At 45.4% G+C, this 13,366-nt stretch overlaps 2 protein-coding genes across 8 annotated transcripts in view; one reads left to right on the forward strand and one right to left on the reverse strand.

Annotated features, from left to right (window-relative positions):
* The window catches only part of BBOF1 (basal body orientation factor 1), a 52,090-nt gene extending 51,276 nt beyond the window's left edge, over positions 1–814 (reverse strand). For 2 of the 4 annotated variants that reach the window (XM_058429327.1, XM_058429328.1), the window contains exon 1: positions 629–800. In XM_058429327.1, the coding sequence (XP_058285310.1) occupies positions 629–684 (56 nt within the window). In that variant the 5' untranslated portion in view covers positions 685–800. Of the gene's footprint in view, positions 1–628 lie in introns of all 4 variants that reach the window. The other 2 variants (XM_032180261.2, XM_058429329.1) reach the window with 2 other exon arrangements.
* Positions 815–860: 46 nt separating this feature from the next.
* The window catches only part of ENTPD5 (ectonucleoside triphosphate diphosphohydrolase 5 (inactive)), a 63,746-nt gene continuing 51,240 nt past the window's right edge, over positions 861–13,366 (forward strand). For all 4 annotated transcript variants that reach the window (XM_058429336.1, XM_058429337.1, XM_032180276.2 and 1 more), the window contains exons 1-3: positions 861–913; positions 3,960–4,066; positions 9,084–9,147. The gene's annotated coding sequence lies outside the window, so the exon portion shown is untranslated. The remainder of the gene's footprint in view (positions 914–3,959; positions 4,067–9,083; positions 9,148–13,366) is intronic.

Genomic DNA, 13,366 nt, shown 5'->3' on the forward strand with positions numbered 1-13,366 from the left:
AAAAAATAAAAGAATACTCCAAAATATAGTAGTGTTTATTTTTGGATAATGAGTCTACAGGTGATTTTTGTTTTCTCTTTTGGTACTTCCCATGTTTCCCAAACTTTCTGTATTGAGCATGAATTGCTCTCTTAAATTACGTTACAAACATCTCAAGTTTGGTGCCAACTCTGTGTTCCCATATATGGTGTTGCTGGACACCACATATGACTCCAACGTGTCCAGAAACCACCGGGGTCCCCCAATAGGGCTAGTAGCAATCTAGCAGCAACTCCAGGCCTGTAAGGGGTTAGTGCTAGAACATTACCCACCTCAGTGGCTCTGATCAGTTTGGGAAAACCTCAGTAATTATCCAACTTGGTAAAATACTTTAGGTGTCCCCTTTGAACCAAGAGATCTGTGAAAAGGCCCAAGGAACTACTTTATACATCCTCTACACGTTTAAGATCATCTGAACCACATAGTAGAGATCTGCCAGACTATGGACATGGGAGCTGTAATCCTCACAGGCCGGGAGAGCCGGAGAGGGTCCGAGTGTGCCGGCGCGGGGGGCGCCAGGTAGCCAGCCCCAGACCCGAAATCCCGGGCAGGCCCAGGGAGAGGGGACTCTCGGGTGGCTTCTCCTTACGTCGTGTCTTTGCCTTTGCTCTTGCCTTTCTTTTTGTCCTTTCCCTTCGACGGCATCTTGGCTTCCCCAGAGGCTCCGCTGTCGTCGTTGCCCAGCCGCGGCCGCCCCGGCCGGCTCTGTCTTGAAGGGAACCAGGACGCCGAGCTGGCAACGCCCAGCCCGCGCTGCTGACGGCGCGCGGAGAGCGCACGCGCCTGTGACGTAGCCCAGGCGCCGCGGCGCGGGGGGCGGGGCGGAGGTCGCGCCGAGGGCGGCGGGCTGCCGCGCCAGGGTGGCGCGCGCGCGGTGAGTGTGCAAGAGTCGGCGGCGCCTGATCCTCTACGTGGGGCCCGGGCTCTGCGGGCGGGAGGCGGGAGCTGGCAGCCCCGGGCGGTAGCGCTCCGTCCTGCGGCCCGGGTGTGTCAGGAGTCGTCGTGGTCGGGGCGCCCTTGCCTCAGAAGGCTGAGATCCCCGCTGGTCCGCCCGTCCTGCCGCGGTGGTCTGAGCCGCAGCCCTTTCCCCTGCCGCCCGCGGGTCCCGTTCCTCCCGTGGGTCCCATTCCTCCCATGTCTCCACGCCGCAGCCAGCGTGGCCGCGGCTACCTTGCCTTCGCCCCCGCTCCGCCTCCGCCGCTCCCGGCACTGCCCGACTCCTTTGGGTTCCATCTCTTTCCTGGCTTTTCACCCTTGCTGATTCTGTAAGGGATAGTGCGGCCCCGGACGTCCCAGGCCAAACGTTTTTTGATAGGCAGTTGAGGACTTTCCTGAGGGCGGTGGTTGGGGGCGAGGCTGCCAGCCTCCCAAGAGCAGCAGCACGCCAGGGAGCCGGGCGGGGAGGAGAGTGCTGCCACTGAGGTCCGGAGCAGGGTCCTCGGCCTCACTAGGTCCTGTGTGGCCGATACTTCCCGCCCACGACCGCCCCGCGGGTTTGCATTTGCTAATACCGGTCCGCAGCCGTCTTTCCTGAAAGTTGCATAAAGTTGAAAGCTCTTCAACTTGCCTCCCTGACTCCTGAAATCCCGAATACACCTCTGAAAAGGAGTGTACTCACAAGTATTCTCATTTTTCAATGAGAGTCAGTCAGTGAGTCATTAAGGAAGATACGGTATTCTGAGTGCCAAGCAAATAGGAGATTTGTGGTTGAAGCTCTGTTCTATGTTATACTCCATTTCAAATTAAAAAGTTTATTTTAAATGTCATTGTAGATCCTTCGTCACCATTTCTCTAGGGAGGGCTTAATTCGTACACTCCTTCCCGAGGTCTTTGACCTCTAATTACTCCCCTCCGCCTTGTTTCCCACTTGCATAGTTGCTGTTTCTGAATTTCTTTTTCTTCTGAGGGAACATGCCGATTTGGTAATGATAAGCCTTGTAAACTTTTTTTTTTTTTTTTTTTCTGAGACAGAGTCTCCTGTCACCCAGGCTGGAGTGCAGTGGGGCATCTCGGCTCCCTGCAACGTCTGCCTCCTTGGTTCAAGCGATTCTTCTGCCTCAACCTCCCCAGTAAGTGGGACTACAGGTGCATGCCACCACATCCGGCTAATTTTTGTATTTTTGGTAGAGATGGAGTTTCACCATGCTGGCCAGGCTGGTCTCGAACTCCTGGCCTCAGGTGATCCATCCGCCTCAGTCTCCCAAAGTGTTATTACAGGCGTGAGCCACCGCCCCCGGCTGTAAAATTTTTTTTTTTATTTTTTGAGACGGTTTTGCTCTTGTTGCCCAGGCTGGAGTGCAATGGCACGATCTCGGCTCACCGCAACCTCCGCCTCCCAGTTCAAGCGATTCTCCTGCCTCAGCCTCCCAAGTAGCTGGGATTACAGGCACACGCCACCATCCCTGGCTGATTTTGTATTTTTAGTACAGACAGGGTTTCTCCATGTTGGTCAGGCTGGAGTAGACCTACCTTTTTATACATACCATCTGCCAGCGTGATCATGGCTTTTTCTTTTTCTTTTTTTTTTTTTTTTTGAGACGGAGTTTCGCTCTTGTTGCCCAGGCTGGAGTGCAATAGCACGATCTCGGCTCACTGCAACCTCCGCCTTCCGGGTTCAAGCAATTCTCCTGCCTCAGCCTCCCAAGTAGCTAGGATTACAGGCATGCACCACCATGCCCGGCTACTTTTGTAATTTTAGTAGAGATGGGGTTTCTCCATGTTGGTCAGGCTAGTCTTGAACTTCCGACCTCAAGTGATCCGCCCACCTCGGCCTCCCAAACTGCTGGGATTACAGGTGTGAGCCACCGCGCCTGGCCGATCATGGCTTTTTCTGACTGTATTTCTGGTACATTTTCACACTCCCGTAAGTCCATAGGTGGAATTGCCATATATTGAAGGGTTTATCTCTGATGTAAAATCTATGAAGTTACCATTAATTTTGTATGTGTAAGGTTCTGAAAAAGCACACTGTTGATAAGCTGCAGAAAAGAGAGTAGGGCATCTTCTGTCACAGGCTGTATATTTGGAATTTATTCTAGAAATTGGTAACTTTATAATATGAAAGTCAGTCCAAGACTCCTCGTTTGAACATAGGCTTACAGATTAATTTATGAACATAAAAATTTGCCTATAACAAGATTATTAATATATGCATAGTACCTTAGTTATAGTACTTTATAGTTTCTTTTATTGGTTTTTGGGTTTTTTGGTGGTTTTTTTGAGATAGGGTCTTACTCTTAACCATGCTAGAGTACAGTGGCAGGATCGTAGCTCATTACAGCTTCAACCTTCTGGACTCAAGTGATCCTCCCACCTCAGCCTCTGGCATAGCTGGGACTAGAGGCATGCACCACCATGCCTGGCTAATTTTGTATTTTTTGTAGAGATGGGGTTTTGCCATGTTGCCCAGGCTAGTCTTGAACTCCTGAGCTCAGGTGATCCTCCTGCCTTGGCCTCCCAAAGTGCCGGGATTACAGGCATGGGTCGCCACACTTGGCCTAGTTTATTTTGTTGTATTATATATATTTTTTATTGACTAAGTTTGATTTTGTAGATAAAGCTGTTGTGACATGAATATGGCTCAGAGAAATGCCAAGATTTCATACTCTGGTAGAGGTGGATCTAGAGTCTACAGTCTTCTGAATCCCCTCATTTTCTACCTAAGAACTGGATGTTGTTACTGTCATCTGCTGGTGAGCAACAACTGATAGTACAGATAGTAGAATAGGAAGTTGCTATTTAGTAGTTCGTCTGGTAGCATTTCCTTCCACAGTTACTGGTAGGTGCCTTTACTATGAGGTTTCAGGAATTATTACTAAATAAATTTTCCTTGTTTCATTGTTTAGAACGCTAATGCTTTTAAACTTGGAATAAGCCACTTCGTTTTGTTGACTTGGTTTTGTAATTCTTTTTCTGTCCAGTTTTCCTTGTTCCTGGTCAACAAAGAAATGTGGAGTGTCTTGGCTGGATCCTCATACAGACAAGATCATTATGGTGCTGTTAGGTAGGACTCATATCCAGATGTAAGGTAATATCTCCACTAGCTTAAAGTTGTAAATGTATTTCAAATGTTCCTGAATAGTGGTTTTTTTTTTCCTGAATTTAATTCTCTATTTTTTGCCAAGTGATGTTAATTTTGTCCAACAAGCCATATATAAAATTTAGAACTATTATGTATCAAAATAGATACAATTTCTGGCTGGTCATGGTGTTTCATGCCTGTAATCCTAACACTTTGGGAGGCCAAGGCAGATGGATTGCTTAAGCCCAGGAGTTCAAGACCAGTCTGGACAACATGGCAAAACCCTGTCTTTACAAAAAATACAAAAATTAGCTGGGTGTGGTGGCATGTACCTGTAGTTCCAGCTACTCAGGAGGCTGAGTTCAGAGGATCACCTGAGCCCAGGGAGGTCATGGCTGCAATGAGCCGTGATTGTGCCACTGTATTCCAACCCGAGCAATGGTGTGACTTTTTCTCAAAAAAAAAAAAAAAAGGGGGGGGGGGGGGCGGGGGGTGGGTAGTACTTCTGCTTTTTTCTTCTAGTAGCTCCAAAACTGGGTTTACTTTATAAATTCATCTGTAACTTTATTCGGGTTTACCTTAGAGGCCATGTTTCTCTTCATAAATCATTCTTGAAATCACCTTTTAGCAGATGGTACTTTATAGGTGGAACAGTCTAAGTGAACAACTTTAGATTTTGTTTTTGTATAGCCTTTAGAATCCTAAACAAATATATTATTATCCAAACTGTATCTGAAGGGGATAATCAGTGTTTCTCATGGGAGTTACTTTTTTTTTTTCTTTTTTCTTTTTTTTTTTTTCTTTTTTGAGACGGAGTCTTGCTCTGTCGCCTAGGCTGGAGTGCAGTGGCGCAATCTCGGCTCACTGCAAGCTCTGCCTCCCGGGTTCACGCCATTCTCCTGCCTCAGCCTCTGAGTAGCTGGGACTACAGGTGCCCGCCACCACGCCCGGCTAATTATTTTCTTTGTATTTTTAGTAGAGACAGGGTTTCACCGTGGTCTCAATCTCCTGACCTCGTGATCCGCCCGCCTTGGCCTCCCAAAGTGCTGGGATTACAAGCGTGAGCCACTGCTCCCGGCTGACTTTTTTTTTTTTTTTTTTTCCTTTGAGAGGTGGTCTTGCTCTGTTGCCTAGGCTGGAGTGCAGTGGCACAATCGTGTCTCACTTCAACCTCTGCCTCTCAGGTTCAAGCGATTCTCCTGCCTCAGCCTTCTGAGTAGCTGGGATTACAGGCGCCTGCCACTATGCCCAGCTAATTTTTGTATTTTAGTAGAGATGGAGTTTCATCCCCATGTTGGCCAGGCTGGTCTTGAACTCCTCACCTCAGGTGATCTGCCTGCCTCGGCTTCCCAAAGTGCTGAGATTACAGGCTTGAGCCACCACACCTGGCCAGGAGTTACTTTCATCCTGCTTTTTTATTGCATGTGCTGCAAATATAGAATTCTACTAAATTGACATTTTCTTGTGATATTAAGACTAGTTCACATCTCTGCAGGGGCATTTTAAGAAATCCTGGCGGTCAAGGATTTAATCTTATCACTTTTAGATAAATTTTTAAAAATTTAAAACATTCACTGTTTTACTTATATACAAGATATATTACCACATATAATTATTTATTTATTTAATTTATTTGTTTATGAATGAATGACAGGGTCTCACTATGTCACCCAGGCTGGAGTGCAGTGGTGCAGTCATGACTCACTGCAGCCTTAACCTTCTGGGCTCAAGCAATTCTCCCATGTCTGTCTCCTGAGTAGCTAGGAACACAGGCTTGTGCCACCATGCACAGCTAACTTTTTTTTTTTTTTTTGGTAAAGACTGGGTCTCACTCTGTTGCTCCTGGGCTCAAATGGTTCTCCTACCTCAGCCCCCCAAAGTGCTGGGATTATGGGATTATAGTTGTGAGCCACTATGCTTGGCCATATATTTTTGAGATGGGGTTTTGTTATGTTGCCTAGGCTGAACTTAAGCTCCTGAGCTCAAGAGATCCTCCTACCTCAGCTTCCCAAGTAGCTGGGACTACAGGCGTGCACTACTATGCCTACAAATAATCATTAACTACTGTTACTTTGTTTGCAACATATCCCATTTTTATTAGTTGTCCATCCCAACAGAGCCACAGACTAAAAGTTCTCTAAGAAAACTTACCTGGACTGGGCACAGTGACTCACATCTGTAATCCTAGCATTTTGGGAGGCTGAGGTAGGAGGATTGCTTGAGCCTAGGATTTTGAGACCGGCCTGGACAACATAACAAGACCTGTCTCTATTTTTTAAAAAAGCAATGAAAAATTACCTAAATTTTAGGCCCACTTGTCTGCATTTTTATGTTATGGATCTGTCAAATGTTCCTTCATTTAAGAAACATTTAATGAATACCAACTGTATAACAGCCTGTCTGATAACTTGATGGGTACAATTTGCCCTCAAATTGTTTACAGTCAGATGTATAAAGCTCTGACCTGGATGTTGATCTCCGAGAATATACAACCTTATTGTCACCCATACACAAACATTTAACAGTAAACAGTACCAAGCAGGGATTGATAAAGGAGAGATGGCATAGACCAGGGGTGTCCAATCTTTTGGCTTCCTTGGGCTACATTGGAAGAAGAAGAATTGTCTTGAGTCACACATAAAATATACTAACACTAATGATAGCTGATGAGCTTTAAAAAAATCACAAAAAAGATCTCATAATATTTTAAGAAAGTTTACAAATTTGTGTTGGGCTGCATTCAAAGCCATCCTGGGCTACATGCAGCCCATGGGCTGTGGGTTGACTAAGCTTGGCCCAAACCCTAGGTGCTATAGAATTTGGAGGCATTTAAGACTGTCGTAGTCAGGGAAAGTTTATAGAAGGAGATGGACTGAAAGGAGAGGGAAGTTCCTCTGGGAAGTTAGAACAATGTGAGCACAATTCAGAGTATGCTTAAAATAGGGAGTAGTTTAACTCTAGCATTGGTTCCTAAAGTGTGGTCCACAGACCGGTAACATCAGAATCACCTGGTAACTTATTAGAACTGCAGTTTCACAGGCCCCACCTGAGACCTACTGAATCAGAAATACTGGCAATGAGGCCCAGCATTCTGTGCCCTCCAGGTAGTTCTGATGCATGCTAAAGTTTCAGAACCACTAAACTAGAGCAGAGCGTTATTGTATGGAACAAGTAGGCAAAACACTCTAAAAAGGTAGGCTGGGAACTCATTGTGAATGATTTAGAATGTCAGGCAGGGAGTTTGTCTTTTATCCTGCAGACTAGAGCCACCAGCTTGTGACTTGAGGGCTGGATTTGGCTCATAGAATGTGTTTCGTTTGGCCTGAATGGTAGGTTTTGGGGGGTTTTTAAATGGAATTAGTTGTCATCATTTAAAAATCAGCAGATTTTACAAAGAAATCTGTGCTTTCAGCTTACCTTGAAAAATCAGAAGACCTGGCAGTATGGAGCCTACATTCCATTATGGTAGCAGTTGGTGAGAATAGCAAGAAGCTGCCCCTTTAGATGGGACACAGGCTCTCCAGGTTACCACAATCCCCACTGGTTCCTTTTGTCTTACACACACTTTTACTCATTTACATTTCCTGCCTGGTCCCTGTAGGTGTTTGAGTTTGTAACTTCTGTCGTGGACAGTGGAACATTAATGAAAATTTTGAGAAGCAGAGTGATGAGATTTATGTATTTGTTAATTTATTTAACAAACATTAATTAAACATATATGCCAGATTGTACTCTGTTGAGTAATCAGTGTTCAAAAATGAATGAGTCCTGGCTGGGACCGGTGGCTCATGCCTATAATCCCAGCACTTTGGGAGGCCAAGTCTGGTGGATCACTTGAGGTCAGGAGTTCAAGACCAGCCTGGCCAACATAATGAAACGCCCTCTCTACTAAAAATAAAAAATTAGTCAGGGATGGTGGTGGGCACCTGTAATCCCAGCTTCTTGGGAGGCTGAGGTGGGACAATTGCTTGAACCCAGGAGGCGGAGATTGCAGTGAGCCAAGATCATGCTATTGCACTCCAGCCTGGGTGACAGAGCGAGACTCCATCTCAAAAAAAAAAAATAAATAAAATAAATGTTTGCTTTGGAGACCCTATAGTTAGAATTTATAACATTGGTTGCATGAGTCAAATCCATAATTCAAATCCTCTCTTGAATGTGTAATCTTCAGATTTATGTTTCATAGGTAAGTTTAACTTTTTTATTCCTGAGGGAATAGAAAATTATATATAAACTCAAATTCTTCAAGTGATTCTTTCACCTCAGCCTCCCAAAGTGCTGGAAGTATAGGCATGAGCCACGAAGCCCCCATCTGCTTGGTCCCTTTTAACCACATACTCGTGCATATAATAGTAAGTAGCCACTCATGGATCGTACTGTTGAACATATGGCTGGCATTTTAACAGCAAAAAAAGACCTCACATCTTGGCTCACTGCAACCTCGACCTCCCACATTCAAGCAATCCTCCTGTCTCAGCTTCCCAAGTAGCTGGGACTACAGGCACGTGCCACCACACCCGGCTAATTTTTTGTATATTTTGTAGAGATGGAGTTTCGCCACGTTGCCCAGGTTGGTCACAAACTCCTGAGCTCAAGCTGCCTGCCTGCCTTGACTTCCCAAAGTGCTAGGATTATAGGCGTGAGTTGCTGTGCCCAGTCTGTGTACTTTACTTACGAATTAGCTCCTTAGTCATTGCCTTCTCCACCTTTACACACACATATACACCAGCTTCTAGAGGGAGTGTGACTTGCTTCACTTGCTGTTGGTGACTTTTTTAATGAGCTAGATGTGTGGTAAAGTGGCTGAGGTTGTAGTTTGAGTGAGAAGAAAGTGTAGGGGAGGAGAAAGAGCTGAAGGGCATTAGACTACAACTCAGGAGATGAGCTTGGTGATCTGGGTTCCAAAGCCTGAAAAGATTAGTAATGAAAATGTAGAAGAGATAACTGAGTCAAAAATAGGCATACTGACAGCAGAGAAAAAAAGGAAACTGTTCTTATAATTATTCATGTCCATCTTACACAGGTTGAAAAAGTGATATAATAGTTAAAGGAACCAAGGAGAAAATTCAGAAGGAAAGAAAAAATTGGTAAGTAACGTATGTAAGTAATACTTCACTTTTTCATAGGTCAGATTTCTGCAAATTTTGCTTTGTTGTTCCTAGCTGAGAGCTCACAGTAGACAGAAAAGAGTCTGTAAGGCACTGAAAGAGCTGTCACAAAGTCCAGTACCCTTATTCTGTTGGAGAGGCCCTCATTTGCTTATGTTGACATGAAATTCTAATAATTATGGCTTCCTGATTTACATCCTACAACAGATTTAAAAAGAAAATTAGGAGGTAATGGTGGTTTATTGAAGGAGTTGGGCACATGACAGTACCGATCAGTGATAATAGATAGCATGATGTCAGAAAAAACTAGCTCAAAAAGGAAAGCAATCTGGGACCATTTGGTGACAGAAGGGCAGGCAGTCCTATAGACCTACTGTAGCCCTTGGAAGCATCTCAGGTTTACAGGAAAATATAACTGATAATCATAATCATGACTCTGAACTATAAATAAAAGTGGTATTCCCTGTAGGAAATTATATAATTCACAATGGGAACACTTTTTTTTTTTCTTTTTTTTGAGATGGAGTTTCGCTCTTGTTGCCCAGGCTGGAGTGCAATGGCTTGATCACGGCTCACTGCAACCTCTGCCTCCTGGGTTCAAGTGATTCTCCTGCCTCAGCCTCCTGAGTAGTTCGGATTACAGGCATGGGCCACCATGCCTGACTAATTTTGTATTTTTAGTAGAGACAGGGTTTCTCCACGTTGGTCAGGCTGGTCTTGAACTCCCGACCTCAGGTGATCTGCCTGCCTCGGCCTCCCAAAGTGCTGGGATTACAGGCATTGAGCCACCGCACCTGGCTGAAAACACTTTTACCAAACACTGTTAAAGTGTTATAGTGGAGCCAGGTGCAGTGGCTCACTCTTGTAATCCCTTGAGAGGTTTGGGACTTGGGAGGCTGAGGCTGGTGGATCACTTGAGGCCAGGAGTTTGAGACCGTCCTGGGCAACATAGCGAGACTCCTTTCTCTATAAAAAAAATTGAAAACACGGATAGGCGCGGTGGCTCACGCCTGTAATCCCAGCACTTTGAGAGGCCGAGGCGGGCGGATCATGAGGTCAAGAGATCGAGATCATCCTGGCTAACACAGTGAAACCCTGTCTCTACCAAAAATACAAAAAATTAACAGGGTGTGGTGGCGAGCGCCTGTAGTCCCAGCTACTCGGGAGGCTGCGGCAGGAGAATGGCTTGAACCCAGGAGACAGAGCTTGCAATGAGCCAAGATCACGCCACTGCACTCCATCCAGCCTGGGCGACAGAGCGAGACTCCGTCTCAAAAAAAAAAAAAAAAAAAAATTGAAAACACGCAAAAATTATCTGGGTGCAGTGGTTCATGCTTGAAGTCCCAGCTCTCTGGGAGGTTGAGGCAGGAGGATTGCAGGAGTTTAAGATTGCAGTGAGCTGTGATTGCTCCACTGCACTCCAGCCTGGGTGACAGAGCAAGACCTTGTCAATAAAAATAAATTTTTTTTAAAACCCCAAGTTTTTTTGGTATTTAGAAGGAAAGCATTTTAAAGGCACATTTGGTGGGGGAAAGACAAATTTGGGAAAATGTAATTATGGGGAACCCCTATTCCTTCCTTTATACATGAAACTATCATTGTAATATTTTTATCTTTGTCATGTTTTTCATTTTGATTTAACATGTTTGAAGCATTAGCTATTTTTCAGTTGATAACAAGAAAGGGAAAATGTTTTTATTCTCTTCCCACAGTTAAAATCCAATATAAACGGTGCCCAGTGGCACTGATCCTAGTGGCAGTTACTCTTCTGTAAATAGTGCCTCCCACAATGGATATGGGTTTGGAGGCAGACAGCTTATCACCTCAGATTTTCATTCTGTTTTTTCTTTTTTCTTTTTTTTTTTTTTTTTGAGAAGGAGTCTCGCCCTTTCGCCTAGGCCGGAGTGCAGTGGCGCTACCTCGGCTCACTACAAGCTCCGCCTCCCGGGTTCACGCCATTCTCCTGCCTCAGCTTCCTAAGTAGCTGGGATTACAGGCGCCCGCCACCGTGCCTGGCTAATTTTTTTTGTATTTTTAGTAGAGACGGGGTCTCACCGTGTTAGCCAAGATGGTCTCGATCTCCTGACCTCGTGATCCGCCCGCCTCGGCCTCCCAAAGTGCTGGGATTACAGGCGTGAGCCACCGCGCCCGGCTCATTCTGTTTTTTCATTGGGGCAATATGAACCCCCTCCTGATTGATAGTATCTTCTTATCTAAAGGACTGATTCTTGATGAATGGGCAAGAAAAGACTTCCTGATTTGTGAAGAAAGAGAGGCAACAATAGCAACAGCTTTCCTCCAAGTGATTATTGTAGCGAAGTCAAGCCTGAAACAATGGAGAATGAAGTCATGCCTGACTCATTTTGTTATTACACCCAAATGAGTTCATTGTACAGAATGGGCCTTTTTGACACGTGTCTAATGATATTTTGATGAAAATGAAATAATACACATAAAAAAGTGACCTGGGCTGGGCGCGGTGGCTCACGCTTGTAATCCCAGCACTTTGGGAGGCCGAGGTGGGCGGATCACGAGGTCAGGAGATCGAGACCATGGTGAAACCCCGTCTCTACTAAAAATACAAAAAAAAAGCCGGGCGTGGTGGCAGGCGCCTGTAGTCCCAGCTACTCGGAGAGGCTGAGGCAGGAGAATGGCGTGAACCCGGGAGGCAGAGCTTGCAGTGAGCCGAGATTGCGCCACCGCACTCCAGCCTGGGCGACAGAGCGAGACTCCGTCTCAAAAAAAAAAAAAAAAAAGTGACCTGTTCACAGGAAAGAATGATGTATTTGTTGATAACTACCAGTGACATCAATTCTCATTTCTTTATTGGCAGTTACAGTATTTGAATTTAGGGTTAGACCTTAAAGGATATATCCAGCCAGCCATAGTGGTATGAGCCTATAATGCCAGCTACTCTGAAGGCTGAGGCGGGAGGATCTCTAGAGCTCAGGAGTTTGAGACCAGTCTGGGCACGAGAAGACCCTGTCTCAAGAAAGAAAAAATGAAAGTCTAGGCCAGGCGCGGTGGCTCACGCCTGTAATCCCAGCACTTTGGGAGGCTGAGGTGGGCGGATCATGAGGTCAGGAGATCGAGACCCTCCTGGCTAACACTGTGAAACCCCGTCTCTACTAAAAATACAAAAAAAGTTAGCCGGGCATAGTGGCAGGCGCCCGTAGTCCTAGCTACTCGGGAGGCTGAGGCAGGAGAATGGTGTGAACCTGCGGGAGGCGGAGATTGCAGTGAGCCAAGATCGTGCCACTGCACTCCAGCCTGGGCGACAGAGCGAGACTCCATCTCAAAAAAAAAAAAATACATAAAAAATAAAAAAATAAATAATAAAAAATAAAAGGCTATATCATTTGACTAGCCCTCTGATCTGTGAATCTGTTCTGGAAACATGATCAGATTTGGAGCAAAGACCCTTCCCTCCCTACCAGTTTGAGACAGCTCATATTGTTGGAAGTTCATTCTGTTCAGTCTCTCCCCCAGGAGGTTCCATGCTCACTGGTCTTATTATGTGTAAGTCTTTGACAATGATCTAAGAAAAGCTGAGTTAAAAAAATTTTTTTTTCCTTGTCTGGGGGTGGTGGCTTATGCTTGTAATCCCAGCACTTTGGGAGGCTAAGGTGGGCACATCACTTGAGGTCAGGAGTTCAAAACCAGCCTGGCCAACATAGTGAAACCCCATCTTTACTAAAAAATACAAAAAAATTAGCTGAGCATGGTGGCGGGTGCCTGTAATCCCAGCTTCTCGAGAGGCTGAGGCAGGAGAATCACTTGAACCTGGGAGGTGCAGGTTGCAGTGAGCCGAGATCACACCACTGCACTCCAGCCTCGGCGACAGAGTGAGACTCCATCTCAAAAAAAAAAAAATTTTTTTTCAACACAAGGTCTCACTCTGTCACCAAGGCTGGAGTACAGTGGTGCAATCACAGCTCACTGCAGCTTCAAACTCCTGGGCTCAAGCGATCCTCCTGCCTCACCCTCCCAAGTAGCTGAGACTACAGGTGTGTGTCACCATGCTCAGCTCAAAAGTTGATTTAAATATACCTTTTTATTAGTTTTATTGACTTGAAAAATATTGCTATAAAATTTTTCTATGGTTTTCAAATCTGTTCCGGGTGTCAGTCTTGTCCCTTTTCACCAAATATCTCTTCAGTACCTAATTTTTTTTTTCCAAGATGTAGTCTTGCTCTGT

Source organism: Hylobates moloch, unplaced genomic scaffold (genome assembly GCF_009828535.3).
Source record: "Hylobates moloch isolate HMO894 unplaced genomic scaffold, HMol_V3 SCAFFOLD_16, whole genome shotgun sequence".
Taxonomy (NCBI): domain Eukaryota; kingdom Metazoa; phylum Chordata; class Mammalia; order Primates; family Hylobatidae; genus Hylobates; species Hylobates moloch.